The sequence below is a fragment of the Pantherophis guttatus genome, chromosome 15, assembly GCF_059756535.1.
Source record: "Pantherophis guttatus breed Tessera chromosome 15, ASM5975653v1, whole genome shotgun sequence".
Taxonomy (NCBI): domain Eukaryota; kingdom Metazoa; phylum Chordata; class Lepidosauria; order Squamata; family Colubridae; genus Pantherophis; species Pantherophis guttatus.
Window position 1 is genome coordinate 11,409,049 of NC_142077.1, and position 12,969 is coordinate 11,422,017.

Genomic DNA, 12,969 nt, shown 5'->3' on the forward strand with positions numbered 1-12,969 from the left:
TTGCCCCCCAGTGTCCCATATCCCCCTCCTGCCCCTGTGAAATCAGGAAAAAGGGGATGGGGGGGTTGGGCCTCCCCCCTTGGGGGCCCTTCAGTGGAGGTCATCTGTCCGAGTGTCCAGTGCAGGGCCTCCCAGGGCAGGTGGCTCAACCTCAGCAAAGGCCTCTGGACTTCAACTCCCAGAATCCCCTGTCCAGCACTCGGGGTCCTCTTTCCACGCTTTAGCTGTCCCTCACACTGCCTGTAGGGGGCAGCCTACAGTCCGGCCTTTCATTCCCAGCTGGCCCCCACAGGCAGCGAGCAGGACAGCTAAAGAGGCCAAAGACCCTGCAGCCTCCTCCATTTTGTGGCCTCTTTTTTCTTGAGGCAATTCTCCCTCCCTCCATTTTGAGGGGAGAAAAAGGCTGAGGGGAGATTTTCTCTCCTCTCCAGCCAGGAGTTGGGAAGGTTCCCCAAAGGGGGGGAAGGAGATTGGGGGGAGGGGAGATGGCAGCCCCTCCCAGTTCTTTTGGGTGAGCCCCAGAGGATCCCAGGGCCAAAGGGGCCCCCAGAGGTCATCCAGCCGTACCCTGGCCCAAGCAGGACCCCCTCCGCCCTCCTGGAGGTTTCCCTCTGGGGCCTCCAAGCTGCCTGTGGGCCCTTGCTGTATTTCAGAGGCCGAGGCCTTTCATGAGGAGAGTCTCTGCTCCCCATGGAAGCCCTCAGAGCCCTCAGAGGAGAGAAAGTTTAGGCCTGGATGGACTTGAACTAGGCCGCCTCCCTCCCTCCCGACCTCAGCTTAGTTAGTGCAGAAGATCCTCTCCTCCCATAAGGCCATAAGGCTCCCCAGCTTCCTTCTCCCAAGAGGGGCTCCCCACTCAGCCGGGCAGAGTCCTGTCTGGCATCCCTGCAAGAGCTCCTTTGCCTGGCCTGTGCATGGGAAAGGGTGGCAGGGGAACATGGGATATGGGCTTCCGCATTCCCAGGTCTCTGAAGATGGAAGTTGGATTTTGCAGATCAGCTTTTTCATCTGCAACACGAGGGTCCTGAGCTCCCCTTCCCTCCCTCCCCTCCACACATGGGGTGAGAGGCAGCCTTGATTTCTCCATCTTTTTTCACTTGTTTTTTCCTAACGTCTCTCCCTCTCTCTCTCTCTGATTTTTTTTTAACTCTGCAAAGTTCTAAAAACTAGTTTTTCACTAAAGTTGGTTTTGTTGTTAGAAACTGGCCGCACTATTGCATCAGCCCTTTTGTGCGATGCCCTTGAGCATTAGTTTTCAAAATAAAGTATATTTTGGTTCCGCTGGTAGCGATTTCAGATCTGTGACATGCTCTGGCATTAACTGGCCCCTGGGATTTTCTCTTTAATCACTATGCAAACAAATCTCAGATTTATTTGTTTCTTCAGCCACAGGTGCCGTGTATTCCCTCCGGGACCACTTTCAAGTATGGAGCTCACAAACCTCTCAATTCTAGATGACCAATTTAATTCCATCTCTGCCCCTATTATTATGAATCACATGGGGATTATTTCCCTTTCATTTCCCTCCAGAGAATTTCCCAACAATCTCTGACTGCATGAACTAGTTGAATTATCCAGGGATTTCTCCTGAGAGGGAGAATTATGGTAAAAGTTTCAGCTCTGCTCTTTGGCCGAATCCTCCAGGGGAGACTTTGGGCAGAGAAATATGGAGTTTTGGGACAGGCAGAGTCTGTGCTCTTGAATGTATGTCTCTCTCCTTTCCAGGTGAAGCTGAGTGTTTCTCTGTGTTGAGAAAAAGCAATGGGATGTTCCACCTTGTGAGAGTCCTTTGAATTCTTCTAATTCTTCTTTAGAAACAGGAAAGGGATTTATTGATTCACGCCATGAATTATGGACCTCCTGCTTCTGCTTCTGATGCTGCTTTTGTCCCATCCAGTCTCTGGGAAGCTGAGAATGAAATGCCCGCTAAGTTTGGAGCACCAGGATGGAAAACAACCACAGACCTTTTACAGACCAGGAGACCATCTAATCAGTATAGTCACCAGTGGAAAGGAAAGATTGCATGCAAAGTTGCTTTTCAATGTGGCTCCTTCTCTTCAGTTTGATTTCCATGATTCGTAAGTCATTCAGGGTGATGGAGTTACACTTCCTCCTTTCTAACACTCTCCTTTTCTGTTTTTTATTTTTCACTTATTCCTATATTGGGGAATATGTCCAATTTCCTGAATGATTTTGATTTCCATGGCTTCTCTCTTTGGTCTGATTTTGTGAAAGAGACTCAAAAAGGGGTCTGAAAAAAAGATGAAAGGCCTGCAGATTATTTTCTTCCTTCAGTTCAATCCTTAATTTATCACTTGAATAATGAATTTTATTTAAAGTAGTGGTGGAATCAGTTGTAGTTGCTGTACCTCAGCCCATTTCCATATTTGTGCAACTGATCATTGGTTTTGGATCAATGTTGGTTTAAGGCTCAGTAGGTTTGTGGAGGATTATATATAGAATATATAACAAAAGTATTTGTTGTGGCTGTTGAATATAATAACTTTTTTTTCAATAGGACTTCTTCTGAATTTTATTTTTGCTCACTATTCGCTTTCAACATTCAACTGGTCAACAAGAATTCCCATCTCTTGCACAATCTCACACTTGGCTACAACATCCATGACAACTTTGTGAGCACTTTCCACACTTCAGATGCCTTGCTGGACATGCTCTCCACTGGAGAAGACAATGTCCCCAACTACGCCTGTGGAAGGAAGGAGAACCTCCTAGCTCTTCTTGATGGAGCTAGTAGGGCCACCTCCATCCAGATGTCAACAGTAGGAGGCACCTACAAAGTCCCGCAGGTTTGTGTGTGTGTTTTTCCTTCTGGTAAAGTGAGGGGTGGGTGGTGGTGGGTGAGCAATAGATGCAATCATGTCTTCTCCATGGAATCAAAGAGCTGCTTTTCTCCAGATTAGCAAAAACGTCAATATTTTACCCCATTATGTTCATGTTGAGATTAATCATAAAAGGCCTGAAATGCAAGCAATACATTCTCTGGAGAAGATACTCTAACAACTATTTGACTGATCAAAAAATATACCTGGATGTTGGGGCCTCTATTGGCATCTTCATTTTCACACATAAATGTTGCCTGCCCTATTCACTCAGATTGAAGTTGGCAATAGTAGCATTTTATCCATCTAAAAAGTGGAATAAAAATTACTCTAGCAATTATAGGCCAAATAGAGAAGCAGATGTTGTGGCTAAAATTTATGCAATGATCTTTTTAGTTAAACTTGAGAAAAATGCATTCCTTCTAGAAGAACCAGAATGTTTTAGGTAGAGTTAAATGCTATATAGATTTTATAAGAAATAATGGATAGATTAATAATCTAATATTGGCAACAAATTTGTCCTGAAATATCTAATCCATATCAGCGAGGTAAAACTAGATGCTGCTGCTGCTTTCTAGATGTTAGTGCAGCATTTGATTCAATAAACAGAGAAATATGATGAAGAAAATGGATGGCCCTCAAAATGGAGCTCAGCCTGTTGGCCCTGATCCAAGCCCTTGTTTGAGAGGGAGGTTTGGGCTCAATGGAGCCATGAGAAGAAGGATCTATGCTTACCAAGGGGGAAGGGAAAGATGCATATTTGAACCCTTGTTATTCAGTCTAGATATGAATGACTTACTAGGACTAATGCAGGGCCAAAAAACAGATCATAAATAAACGTTATTTCATTCTTTGACAAAAATGACTAAATTAGTGGACCAGTGAAATGCAGTGCATGTAGTATACAGTACTTGGATTTCAGAAAGGCTTTGACAAAGTAAACCACAACCTATTTCTCGGGAAGCTGAAAATATGTGGGATAGACAGCATCACCCCCAGATGGAGTCAGCCTGTGGTCCTCAATGGAACTACGTCTGCATGGAGGGAAATAAACAGTGGGGGACCCCAAGGTTCCATTTTAGGCCCAGTTCTCTTCAACATCTTCATGAATGATTTGGATGAGGGGAGAAATGGGGAAATCATCAAATTTGAAGACAACACTAAAGTGGCAGGAATAGCCAACACCCCAGAAGATAGGCTAAAGATCCAGATGGATCTAGATAGACTTGAACCTATCTAACAAACTGTAATTCATTGTAGAGAAAAATAAGGTTTTATACTTAGGCTAGAAAAACCAAATTAGGTGAAACCTGGCTCCATAGCAGTAACTATGAAAGGATCTTGGAGTCTTAGTGGACAATCACTTAAATATGAGCCAGCCATCTGTGGCAGCAGCCAAAAAAGCCATTGCAATTCTAGATTGCATTAACAGAGGGATAAAATCAAGATCACATGAATTATTGGTACTGCTTTATAATGCCTTGGCAAGACCACACTTGGAATAGTGCATCCAGTTTTAGTCTCCATATTATAAAATGATGTAGAGACTCTGGAAAGAATGCAGAAAAGATGATTAAGGGCCTGGAGACTAAAACATATGAGGAATAGTTGCAGGAATTCAGTATGTCTAGTCTAGTGAAAAGGATGAGGGATGACATCCTAGCAATGTACCAATATTTGGGGGGCTGCCACAGAGAAGAGGAGGTCCACCTATTTTCCAAAGTACTAGAAGGCAAGACAAGAAACAATGGATGGAAACTAATCAAGGAGAGAAACAAGCTAGAACTAAGGAGAAATTTACTAATGGTGAGAAATGGAACGTCTCCCCTTCAGAAATTGTGGGTGGTCCATCACTGGAGGCTTTTAAGAAGAGACTGGACAGCCACTTGTCTGGAATAGTATAGATAGATACAGATTAACAGAGTTGGAAGGGACCTTGTAGGTCATCTAGTCCAAGCAGACCCTACACCATTTCTGACAGATGACGGTCCAGTCTCTTCTTGAAAGCTTCCAGTGATGAAGCTCCCGCAACTTCTGAAGGCAAGTTTATCTCTTTATTTCCAGGTTGAATCTCTCCTTGTTCAGTTTCCATCCATTATTCCTTGTCCGGCCTTTGGGTGCTTTGGGAAAATAGCTTGACCCCCTCCTCTCTGTGGCAGCCCCTCAAATATTGGAAGACTGCTATCATGTCTCCCCTGGTCCTTCTCTTCACTAGACCATTCATTCATTCATTCATTCATTCATTCATTCATTCATTCATTCATTCATTCATTTATTTATTTATTTATTTATTTATTTATTTATTTGATTTCTATACCGCCCTTCTCCCGAAGGACTCAGGATAGTGTACAGCCATATTAAAACACATATAAATATACAAAATTTAAAATTGAATATATAAAAATTTGGCCCATAGATTAAAATACACATACACCCATTCTAAAATTCATATTAGGCCAGGCCGGCTTGTTGGAACAGGGTGGCTGATGGCACCCTGAGGAGCCCCTCTCTGTGGGAGCGTATTGGCCAGTGGGGGGCTGTTGCTGGCAGCAGGCGGTCTCGTATATACCCCAGTCCTAAGCCATGGAGCGCTTTAAAGGTGGTGACCAACACCTTGAATTGCACTCGGAAGACCACTGGGAGCCAGTGCAGCTCGCACAGGAGGGGTGTTACATGGGTGCTCCGAGTTGCCCCCATAACCACCCACGCAGCTGCATTCTGGACCAGTTGGAGCCTCCGAGCACTCTTCAAGAGGAGCCCCATGTAGAGAGCGTTACAGTAGTTCAGACGGGACGTGATGAGGGCATGAGTGACCGTGCGCAGGGCATCCCGGTCCAGAAAGGGACGCAACTGGTGTATCAGGCGAACCTGATTAAAAAGCACCCCTGGCTACAGCCGTCATATGATCTTCCAAGGACAGCCGTGCATCCAGGAGAACACCCAAGTTGCGAACCCCCTCTGAGGGGGACAAGATCTCACCCCCAATAGTCAGCGATAGAGCCAGATGACTATACCGGGACGCCGGAAACCACAGCTGCTCGGTCTTGGAAGGGTTGAATCTGAGCTTGTTCCTCCCCATCCAAATCCGCACGGCCTCCAGGCACCGGGACATGACATCAAGGGCATCATTGGGGTGGTCCGGGGTGGAGATGTACAGCTGAGTATTATCAGCGTACTGATGGTACTTCACCCCAAAACCATGGATGATCTCACCCAGTGACTTCACATAAATGTTGAACAGAAGGGGCGAGAGGACTGACCCTTGTGGCACCTCACATATAAGGCACCTCGGGGTCGACCTCTGCCCCCCTGCCAACACAGACTGCGACCGGTCGGAGAGAAAGGAGGAGAACCACCGCAACACGGTGCCCCCCACTCCCAACTCTTCCAACCGGTGCAGCATGATACCATGGTCGATGGTCTCAAAAGCCACTGAGAGGTCTAATAGGACCAGGACAGAGAAACAACCCCTGTCCTGAGCCCTCCAGAGATCATCAACCAACGTGACCAATGCCGTTTCCGTGCTGTACCCTGAAGCCCGACTGGAACAGATCCAGATAAACCGTTTCATCCAGGTACTAGGGAAGCTGTCGCGCCACTACACTCTCAACAACCTTCGCCACAAAGCGAAGGTTGGAGACTGGACGATAATTTGCTAACACTGCCGGGTCCAGGGAAGGCTTCTTGAGGAGAGGACTCACCACCGCCTCTTTCAAGGCGGTGGGAAAGTCACCCTCACTCAATGAAGCATTTATAATCCCCTGGAGCCAGCCTCGTGTCATCTCCCGAGAGGCCAGCACCAACCAGGAGGGACACGGGTCCAATAAACATGTGGCTGCGCTCAGTCTACCCAGAATGCTGTCCACGTCTTCAGGAGTCACAGGATCAAACTCTTCCCAGATAACATTCTCAAGACCTGCCTCCATCATCCCTCCTGAATCTACCCAGTCAGAGTCCAAGTCTTCCCGAATCTGAGCAATTTTGTCATACAGATACTGCACAAAGTCCTCGGCCCTGCCCTCCAAGGGGTCCTCCCACGCTTCCTGATGGAGCAGGGAGCAGGTTACTCTAAACAGGGCAGCCAGGCGATTATCTGATGATGCAATAAGAGTGGCAAAATAGTTACATTTTGCCACTTTTATCACCACTAGGTAAGTGTTAATATGAGATCTTACCAGTGTTCGGTCGGATTCAGAAAGGCTGGCCCTCCAACTGTTCTCCAGGCGTTTTTTCCAATGCTTCATCTCCCTCAGCTCCTTGGTGAACCAAACAGCCAGGTGAGACCGGCACTGGGTCAGAGGCCACTGAGTTCCTGCAACCGTTCATTGTATGTTTTAGACTCCAGTCCCCTAATCCTCTTGGTTGCTCTTCTCTGCACTTTTTCTAGACTCTCAACATCTTTTTATAGTGTGGTAACCAAAACTGAATGCAATATTCTAGTTTTAGTCTTACTAAGACTTTATAGGGTGGTATTAGTACCTCTCTTGATCTTGATTGTATCCCTCTGTTAATGCAATTTAAAATTGCATTGGCTTTTTTGTCTGCCGCTGCACACTCTTGACTCTTATTTAATTGGTTTTCCGCTAAGACTCCAGGATCCCTCTCACAGTTACTGCTATTATGCCTGGTTTACTGCTTGAACAGGGGGTCAGACTAGAGGACCTCCAAGGTCCCTTCTAACCCTTTTATTATGTTATAAGTTCTGTTATAGGTACACATGTTTAGCCTGCTAAATTCCTATTGGAATACACTGATTTATACAGATAATGTGATATTCTCATACTTACACATTGTCTTATTAATTATCTGACAATTTATAAAGCAAGTTCAAAAGTTATGGTCTTTGTGAAATGATATCATAGCCATAGATGGTCAGCCAATAGAGCAAGTAACACATTTCCTTACCTGGGGTTGTTTTCTCTGATCAGGATCTTGGCTCCCTCATCATCCAAGGAGCTCAGTTAGAGAAAGGGCAGGAGTGAAAGTGGTGCTTAAAGGAAAACCTCATAGCTCTCCAGCTTCCTCAGCCCCAATTCTTAAAGTATCTGAGGCCCAGTTTTCCCCCATGTTCTTCCATCAATCTGATGTTTGGGGCTTCAGAGAGAAACCACCAGCAGAACCAACCCAATCTCAGCCTCTGAGGAGGATCTTGGGGTGGGTAAAAGGACTCCAGCTGCTGCCCTCAGAGCTGATTTGGGAATTTACACAACTTCTGCTTTGTCTAAATTCAGAAAATATGGGCATTGGCATAAAATTTAATCTATGGAATCTGACAGACTCTGAAAATTGTGGCTGTTGGAACAGACAAAACTTCAATGAAAGACCAAACTTGGATTATGCAACTGACAAATCTTATTAGGCTTTGAGGTCTGCCTGTTTCTTGTATAACTGGAGAAAGAAGTTAAAAAATTTCCTCCAGGGCAAAGAGCTTAGTTTACTACTGACCGATTTGGAATAATCGTCTATTGAAAAAGTCAGAAAATTTAGAAACTTTTTAAACTTGGAATAGATTACTTCTGGAGAAAGAAAAAAGAAAAAAGCGATAAATAGGAACCTGATAACTTTAAAAGCTAAAAGAAAAAAGACAAGCTGATGACCATATAATTGACAAAAGGGAGGATTGCCGTGACTAAGTGAAAGTGTGAACTTCAGATTGCTTTTGGCTGAAAGAGAAACAATGTGTTCTACTTAAATTGGATTACTTTGAAAATAACCAAGAGTGTTTGCCTTTGGGAATTCCCAATCTGTCTAGTGGTGGTTTTATTGGTGGAAAGAAAGAAGAAATAAAACGGAACTATTAAAATTGAAACTAACAGGTGCAGGGACAAAAGAAAATGGCGCAGCAACAAAAGAAGGGAAGAAAATGGACTTTATATGGAATAGATGCTACAAAAGAACTAAAAAAAAAGTTTTTTAATTTTTTTTTAAAGAGCTTTAAATTTGACAACACGGAATTTGAAAGGGAAGATTTATGGACAGATGGGGAAAGGAAGAAATAGAATACATTTGGTTGTGAGATAAGAACGTAAAAGAGTTTGATCAAAAAGGGAAATGTAATGTTTAAATGTTTAAATGAAGTTTGAATATTGATAAGAGGTGTTTTTCTTTTTTTTTCTTTTAAATTTGACAATATTGAATTTGAAATGGAATATTTATGGTTAAAAATATATGTATATATATATATGTATATGTATATGTATATACATACATACATACATACATACATATATAAATTTGGTTGTGAAATAAGAATATAAAATAGTTTGATTAAATGAAAATATAACGTTTAAATGCTTAAATGAATTTGGAATATCAACAGGAGGTGCGTATGGATTAATAAATATAGAAAACTGATTCTAAGGTGGATAAAAATGATGTTTTTATAGAAAAGTAAGATTATGTATATATATGGGATAAATTCAAGAAAAATTTATAGCTCAGGAGAGAATATGTGGAGAATATATTTGATGTAACACGATTCTATTCTAAACTGGTGGGAGACGTGGAGGAGAATATGCTGAAAAATAGCCCACGCAATATGCTGTGAACCAGCCAGAATATGCTGGAAATCAGTGGGAGGAATGGAGGAGATTATGCTGGAAGACAGCTAAAATAAAAATGCTGTAAAGCAGCCAAACAAGAGATTTAGGAGTGGAGGGGAATATGCTGGTAATCAGCGGGAGGAATGGAGGAGATTATGCTGGAAAACAGCTAAAATAAAAATGCTGTGAATCAGCCAAACAATAGACTCAGGAGTGGAGGAGAATATGCTGGAAACCAGCCAAAATAAAAATATACTGGGAACCAGACAAAATAAATGGATGGAGACGTGGAGGAGAATAGGATGGAAAATAGCCTAAATATAAAAATGTTGGAAATTAATTGGGGTGAAAAAGAAGAGAATGAATGATAATTAACTGATGTGAACTGATTTTGAAATGATTTTATGTAAAATGAGGTGTAATTGGTGATAAGCCTAAGAAAATTAGATTTATACCAATAGAGGTTAAGATAGAGATTTAATGAAATGGATCTTGAGATTAAGGAATATATATGGAATTTTGATTTGTAAAATGATATAAAAATTAGAATTGTGTTTATTTGGAAACTAAAAATGGTATATAAAAATGAGCTGTGTCTATTTGGGAATTAAGATTTATAGTGATACAATAGAATGATAAATGATTAAGATGTTAGAATTTGTAATAAAAAATTTGTGGTTTGACTTTTATTTTAAAGATGTAAACGGATGAAACTTGGAATCACATTTGTTAAAGAAGTGTGAGCAATTGTACCTACTTATGACTGGACCAAACCTTTGCTCTCAAAAGATGTATTTTATGTTTAAGAGTTTTTTGTTGGAAAAATAAAAAAAAATTGTTTTTTAAAAAAAATTCCTTCAGAAAGAATCTGGGATATAGAAGCAAAAAAAGATGCCGCAATCCTCGAAAATTATAATAGGCCCTTTATTGGAATAGAAAACTCCAGTTGGCATTTGCACATGTTAATCTAATTGTGATCAATTGTAGGGGTGATACAGTAATATGATTGACATTTTTATTGTTTTTTAATTTGCTTATTATTTTCCATTATTATGATACAATCTTGCTAATATTTTGTCTTTAATATTTTAAACAATGTCTGATTAACAAACTATTCTAATACATTCATGAGAACCAGTTTGGATTTATTAAAATCTAATATTTTGGACTTGATCTGACCCCAAATATAACACAGCATTCTTCATTGCTTTTTCAGATCAGTCATACAATTGTTTCAGAGGCTCTGAGTGATAAAAGTCAATTCCCTTTTTTCCACTGGATGAATCCCAAAGAAGGATTCAACTACCCAGCAATTGTCCCACTGCTCCTCCATTTCAGATGGACCCTGATTGGCCTCTTTGCTTCAGACACAGAGAAGGGAGAGAATTTCATGAGGATTTTTACTCCTATGCTTGTCAGGAGTGGAATTTGTGTGGTTATATCACAACTGTTCTCAACAACTAGATACAAAACAGCATCCCTCAGGGATTCCCTCTCTAAGTGGAGACAAGTCAACGTCTTTGTTCATTTCATGGAACTTGATTCCATTTGGGTGAGAATCCTTCCTTTCCATTTAACGTTTATGCGTCTGCCAGGACCCATTGAAGGGAAAGTCTGGATCCTCACAAATTTTATACTGTATACACTAAGAAAGCGCAGACTTCTCAAATACTTCCATAGTATCTTGAACTTTGGTTTTGTATTCAAAGACAGGCCAGACGATGATGCCTTTGAACCCCATTTCTCTGTAGAAGAAAAGTTTCAAGATCCTTTTTTCCGCTGTTTTCTTTCAAAGAACGTCTTTTCTGTCAAAGGCCGCAGAAGATGCACCCAGAAAGCCCCACTGGAGACACAGGAGAAAAGGAACGGAGGAAGGACCCGAAATGACTATCAACATTACAGTGTCATGAAGACTCTGGCCCAGGCCTTGAATGCTGCTTATTCCTCCAGATCTAATAGGAGGAGAAGGAAGGAGGGAGAAAAGAACTTGGGGACTCAAAGGCTGCAGCCGTGGCAGGTATGGGGGTCCCAATATGGATCCATTAATCTTAGATCCTTTGGAGGAGGAATCCAGAGGAGAAGGAGGGGAACTAACTCAACAGATCTGTCCAATTCAATTACTCAGGGAATAATGGTTCCAAAGAGTAGATACCATGGCATTTTAATATTAAACTCTGCTCATTTGAAAATGCTGTATTCTTTTTTAAATGAATTCCTGTATTAGTGGGTTTGTGATGAGCATAGTGGAATTTCCCCTTTGTTCCGTCCCACTGCAGGTGGGTCTGTGTGCAGCTCAACAGGCAGCTAACCCCCCCTCTTCTCCTCCAGTGAAAGGGAGCCTGGGGTGGATCTGGGTGTTTCATTGGGAGAAAAGGGCACGGAGAAACTGAGGAAATGCAAAGAGTGAGAGTCAAATATAAATAGGAGATAGGCAGCATTAACTAACAGCCAACAAAGAAACAGCTGGAACCTCTCCAGCGATGCTCCGTGTGAGGGATGGAGGCCTCCGGATGGCCATGTGTCTCGGTCAAACTGGCTGCTTCCGTCTCCTCCAAAGGCTGAGAGAAAAGGGAGTCTGGCTTCAGACTATACAGTTAGGCTTATCTGCCCCTGGCCACTAGGTGGGGCTAGAGCAACAACAGCACAATAGATATATGTTGTGACATGACAACCTGTTTAAATTTGGAGGAGACCCTGAGACCATCTAGCCCAACCCCTCCTCTCTGCAGGAATCCCAGTTAAAGCTTCTCTGACTGATGGCTGCTCAGTCTTTGCATTCTGACAATCCATGAAGAGGAGACTGAACTTCTCTGCTTAACTAGCTCAGCTGTAAAACAGCTCAAACTTTTATCATATTTTTTTCTCTCCTTCAGCTAAATTCTCCTCTCTTGTAACTGAATTCATTTTTCCGTGTTTGACACTCTGGAATAATAGTGAGCAGATCTTACGCTTGTGTGTAATGTGTGTCAGTGATTGGAAGAGGGCTGCATCCTCCCTTCTCCAACCGAGAGATTGTGTCAGTTGGAAAAGGGGCTCCTCCTGATCTTCAGCTCTTCTCCTTGTTCTCTTTCCTCAAGGCTAAGAGCAGCTCCTTTGATCTCTTCCTTGGCTTCATTGTCCTTCCCTGAAGTTCACGTAGATTTTGTGCAAATTCTCCTCCAAGTGTGGTGCCTGCAAGGGGACCTGGTCCTTGAGTTGGGGTCTCCCCAAACCAGAACTTTCACTTCCTGAGATTCTTATGGCTACATTTGCCTTCTTTCCATGAACATCTCCCTGCCTGACCCAGATTCGGTTTCTAGTTAACTATGATTTTGAGATCTTTTCCACAAACATGGCTATCAAATTTGGTATCCCTCATCTTTCTTCCAGTCCATCATTCGTGTTCTTATATGAGACTCTATTGTTAGTCAAGTCCTAGTTGCTAAAATTCAGATTTTTTTTTCTATTGCTTTGTACTCATGTACCCTTCTCTGTGTGCTAATGATAAATATTGTTTCTGGAAACTTGATATTCCCCTTATTAAATTTTATTTTATTCAAAAAGGTAAAATACAAGTTTTGGAAAATAAAACTATTACAAAGACAAAA

The 12,969-nt window shown here is 42.3% G+C and overlaps 1 protein-coding gene across 2 annotated transcripts in view; it reads left to right on the plus strand.

Annotated features, from left to right (window-relative positions):
* Positions 1-383: 383 nt before the first annotated feature.
* LOC132711332 (vomeronasal type-2 receptor 26-like) overlaps positions 384-12,969 on the plus strand; it is a 33,129-nt gene continuing 20,543 nt past the window's right edge. For both annotated transcript variants that reach the window (XM_087879149.1, XM_087879148.1), the window contains exons 1-3: positions 384-2,078; positions 2,519-2,807; positions 10,599-11,399. In XM_087879149.1, coding sequence (XP_087735275.1) covers positions 1,852-2,078; positions 2,519-2,807; positions 10,599-11,399 — 1,317 coding nt within the window. In that variant the 5' untranslated portion in view covers positions 384-1,851. The remainder of the gene's footprint in view (positions 2,079-2,518; positions 2,808-10,598; positions 11,400-12,969) is intronic.